Source organism: Octopus bimaculoides, chromosome 15, assembly GCF_001194135.2.
Source record: "Octopus bimaculoides isolate UCB-OBI-ISO-001 chromosome 15, ASM119413v2, whole genome shotgun sequence".
NCBI lineage: Eukaryota > Metazoa > Mollusca > Cephalopoda > Octopoda > Octopodidae > Octopus > Octopus bimaculoides.
The window spans coordinates 15937945-15942592 of record NC_068995.1 but is presented as its reverse complement, the minus strand read 5'-3'; the positions used below and the strand labels follow the sequence as shown (position 1 = coordinate 15942592).

Genomic DNA, 4648 nt, shown 5'->3' with positions numbered 1-4648 from the left:
ATATATATATATATATATATATATAAATATATATATATATTACGAAACTTACGAAAAGTAACTACATTAAACTCCCGCTGATCCGTGCGTGATGAACTATTCATACATTTAGGGCAATATAATGCAGTCGGGAGAACCTACACAATATGAAAGGATAGGAGTCAAACTGGTGTCACTTCAATTACGATCGTTTCTATAATCTATAATCTAAATCAATAAATAATGAGAACAACTAGAGAGTTCTACAAAAAACAGAATTCAATAGGTTGTCTTGAGTATTGAGTACTCTTTATAATTTAAAGTTTCCCGAGATCGTAACTCATTTATTCTTAGACACACAGGTAAGTACCTAAATTTTCTTTTGCTTGCAATCGATTTTAAATGTAACATCTGGTTGATTGCTTATATATGGGTTTCCGTTGTATATTCCAGATACTGAGATGGAAAACGAGGTGAATTCTTACATACATTGTATTACTATCTCTATTTTTGTTTTTCATTAACAGGTACTAATATAAATACTGCACTTCTAGATGGCCTTGATTTAATGTCATCTCTATCGAATGAAACATCAGAAGGACGATCTCCAATAATCGTGTTTTTAACTGACGGTGCTGCTTCATCTGGTGTAGTTAACAGTAATAGTATCCTGCACAATGTGGGCGAAGCTAACGGGGAAAAAATTCCTGTGTTTTCTTTGTCTTTCGGTGCCGACGCTGATTTCACCTTACTTCAGAAAATATCTCTACAGAACTATGCCGTAGCCCGCCGCATTTATGAAGCATCTGATTCTGCCATCCAACTGAAGAATTTTTACAATGAAATATCTGCTGCATTGATGACAGATGTAAAATTCAAATACTTTGGTAATGTACGTCGACCACAGATTCAATATCATTCATATCTGGTGTTCAAGCGTTAAAATATACTATACGATTTCTCATTCTTAAACCAAGAATTAGTTACATCTTGAATACCTGCCTTTAATGTCCACGCTTAGAAAAATCTGTTCAGTTATAATAAAAGTGTTCAAGGCTAATAAATGTTGTATGAGAATTCAGTTTCAGTATCTGCATATTCTAGTATTATTATTTTCTTGAACTTGCCTATGGACATTATTAGAGGTAATCCGTAGATATATTTCTAGTGAGAGCGTATTATTCCGGGCGCACTATTTGCAGTTAGAAATAGCCATCTTTTTATTAATTCAGTTGCTTCGTCACATTTTAATAATCCTTTTGAATATTTTTTTATTGCTTTATCGTTATTTAATACATTATTTTGAAATGTTTTCATGGAAAATCAGCAGGTTTTATGCATTTCATTGGTCCCTCAGTACACTAAACTCATCTTACTATTTCCGAGATGGCTGAATGTTGATAAAAGAGACATTTCTCTTGAAAGAGTTGCTATTTAATGACCAGATTATTTAGAGCAGTTTTGATTCAATCTTGTCTCCCCAAGTATATTTTGCTGGAGTTGGTCTGGAGCTTACCGGTATATTGTTGGGTATTGTTTGAGAATATACGCCACACAACATACAGGACATTTCCGATTTGAATTTTAGAAATACCCGATATTATTATCAATATATATCCCAGAAAATGATCTGTTCCAAAACAACAAAGCCAGGGGCTTCAGTTGTTCTGTTTTCTGCTAGATTTGTTTGTTCAGGCCACTGATAATGTCTGATTCGTGTAATGTGTATCCAGCGCAAATTTAGCTTTTGCCTGATCACAATGACCAAGTACACATCGGAGTTAGTTCAAAAGATACTGAGCAATATCGATAAAAACTTTTCAGACAAATCCCTAACGTATAATTCTTTTCTACTATTCTCTTCGGAGGTTGTACTTCCACTTACGGCATACTTGTCTGAGGTACGCTGCAATTTTTTAATATGTTTGTTACATAGGCTTATGGTGCCTACCACAGAGCAATATAGTATAGTCTGCTCTAGAAATGTGTAAATAGAACAGTCAGTATTTTTGCTATTGTGCTTTCACACAAGTAGTTTTCTCCTCGCCTATGCCTAAATATTTGTAGAGAGGCGACGTGGCCTGCTCCTATATTATATCCGCTCCTTGACTTCCTGGTCAGCTTTTTTTAAATATAACCTTGTATTTATCCGATTAAAGAACATTTAAATGTCTTGGCTAAGCTATTTGATAATACAGACATGTCACTCTTCATGAACTGAAGACGAAGATGAGCCTCAGCCATACACTTCGTCTTTAATATCTCAAGTTGACTTTCAAAATTAGAAGATGCAAATGACTTGAGTTTTTATATTTATATATAATTTAATTTGCAGGAGTATTCATTTTCTACCTAACAACAATTGCAGCCACGCATATTATTTCATTTAACCTGGTGACTTTTATGTACGTGTCAGTTTACATTAAATTTCTGATTGTTAAGTTTGAGCATGTCGTTGAGTTTTTATCCCTGAGAGATACTTCCGTTTCCCGATGATATTATGAGTTGATTTTATTTTTATAATCATATCCACCGTTAGATTATCATGTTTCTAAATTCACAGACAGATGCAAATGTTTTCTTCTCCTATCCAGATCCCATGGATGTGTTTCTGTCTGTATACTGATGAACCATTACATTTCGATCGGTTTTTGTCTTTATTTTCAACGTCTTATTGCTGGATGTATGGATTGAAACTTGGAGGCTTTATTTCTAAATGAACATTTTATTACTCTTAGTATATAAATAATGTTTCATATTTAGAATCCAGTCTAGAATAATGAAGACACCCAGAAATTAAACACCTAATAAATATTAGAAATCAAAGCGTTCGTAACGTATTGGAGGCGCTAATATTGTAATAATATTTATTTCTAAAGAAGATTTTGTGAGGCAAAGTATCTCTCTTTTACACCTGCATCTAACTGATATGAATATTCTGCTTCATAATCTTATTAACTATTCATATTAACGATTTACACATTTAATTATAGCATATATATCTTAGCAACTGAGAGTTTCAATTCTATCAGTATTTGGTTTACAGCAAATTTAGCGTTTCAACTATTCCGTGAGTTACAACAATGTGTCTGTATGATGAGGAAAATTTGAACTTCCAGCTGAGTTTGAAGTCAGGGAATCTTTTAATATCGCAGCTAATTATGTGTATAGTTGTTTGTTGGGCTTTACAGAAAATGTAGATTTTAAAATTATTCACAGTAGTTCTATATTCGTCTGGTGGGTATTTTGAGGGCGTATTTTTATATAACTGCCCTGGATAAATCTCGTTGCAGCAACAAGTTATGTTCCTTGCATGCGAAAGTGTCATTTTGTTTGTAATATTTTTCTTTCAAAGTGTAATTTATCTATGAATGTGGTTTATTTACATTTGTTATGATTCATGGTGCAGTTTTACGCTTGTGGTAGTGTAGTTGGCAGATTTTTGTGGTGAGGGTATTATCTCCAGATAGTGCTGACATAATCAAAAATGGATTTAATATATATTTTTGTATATAATTGTTGATTCTAATAGAATAAGTGTATTTTAAGGAATTAACAATAAAGTCAACACTGTCCTCAGAAATGTCTTTACTCATAGTGCTTCCTTAATCAATCTAAATTGTCCATTATTTATCTTTTTGGGAATCTTTGTTTTCGTCCACACTGCATTACCAAATTATGGTTTTGACTCACATATTTCTGTTCTAACTACAGGTCGATAACGATACGCTAACCAATAGTGAATTCCACAGATATTTCAATGGTACAGAAGCAGTAATTGCCGGGAAACTGACGGATAAGGACGCTTCGAAAATTACTTGGAATGTAGTTGGGAGCACAAGTTCAGGCGGTATTGATATTGGAGAAACAACTGAAGCGCTCCAATTGTCTGATGAAGGCAAAAGAGAAAGCTTGTTGTCTGATGAAGACATAAAAAGCATTCCAGAGAAACTGTGGGCATATCTGACAATCAAGCAGATTCTAGATCAAATGACTGCCAGTGACAACCAAACGGAGAAAGATGAGTTGAAGAAACGTGCGATTGAACTGTCCTTAAAGGTAAGATTGGAAACATTACTTATGATCACTTGTTCAAGAAAGGAATAAATTTCATGAAGTTTATGTCTCTCTCAAGCCTGTTAATTGGTAAAGGGAAATTAATTGTCATCAAAGCATAATCAAGTCCATCGGGTAATTTTACTTCGGACGCATCAGTCATTAAATATCAATTGTCATTAATAATTAATTTTGTCAGTTGTGTGGGCATGCGTTCATCCGCCATTCGAACAATATGGACACACCATCTCATTTGGTTTCTCAAAATCATAGCTTTAACTGAGGTGATGCCTGCAGATGCAAGGACATCTGTATTTGGAGTAAAAGAGCTCTATTTAATGTTTAAAATGCGATGAAGGCATTTTTGGTGGAATTGTTCTTATAATTTAAAATCCCTTTCTTAAAAAGTCCACATTTCACAGGAATACAACAGGGATGGTAAGACAAATTATTTGTAAAGAGCCAGCTTTGTATTGTCATACATATGTCGCTGGCGTCAAACGCGTGACTCCACGCCACCAAATGCTTTTGCTGCCCTTTGAATTCGCAGATGTATTTACTGTATCAATATTTCCATCATTTTGTACAGAGCTATATATACATATATATATAT

The 4648-nt window shown here is 33.8% G+C and overlaps 1 protein-coding gene across 1 annotated transcript in view; it reads left to right on the top strand.

Annotated features, from left to right (window-relative positions):
- The window catches only part of LOC106882532 (inter-alpha-trypsin inhibitor heavy chain H3), a 38837-nt gene that overhangs the window by 19244 nt on the left and 14945 nt on the right, over window positions 1–4648 (top strand). Inside the window, exons 7-8 of the mRNA XM_014933248.2 lie at window positions 507–871; window positions 3694–4038. Of these exons, the coding sequence (XP_014788734.1) occupies window positions 507–871; window positions 3694–4038 (710 nt within the window). The remainder of the gene's footprint in view (window positions 1–506; window positions 872–3693; window positions 4039–4648) is intronic.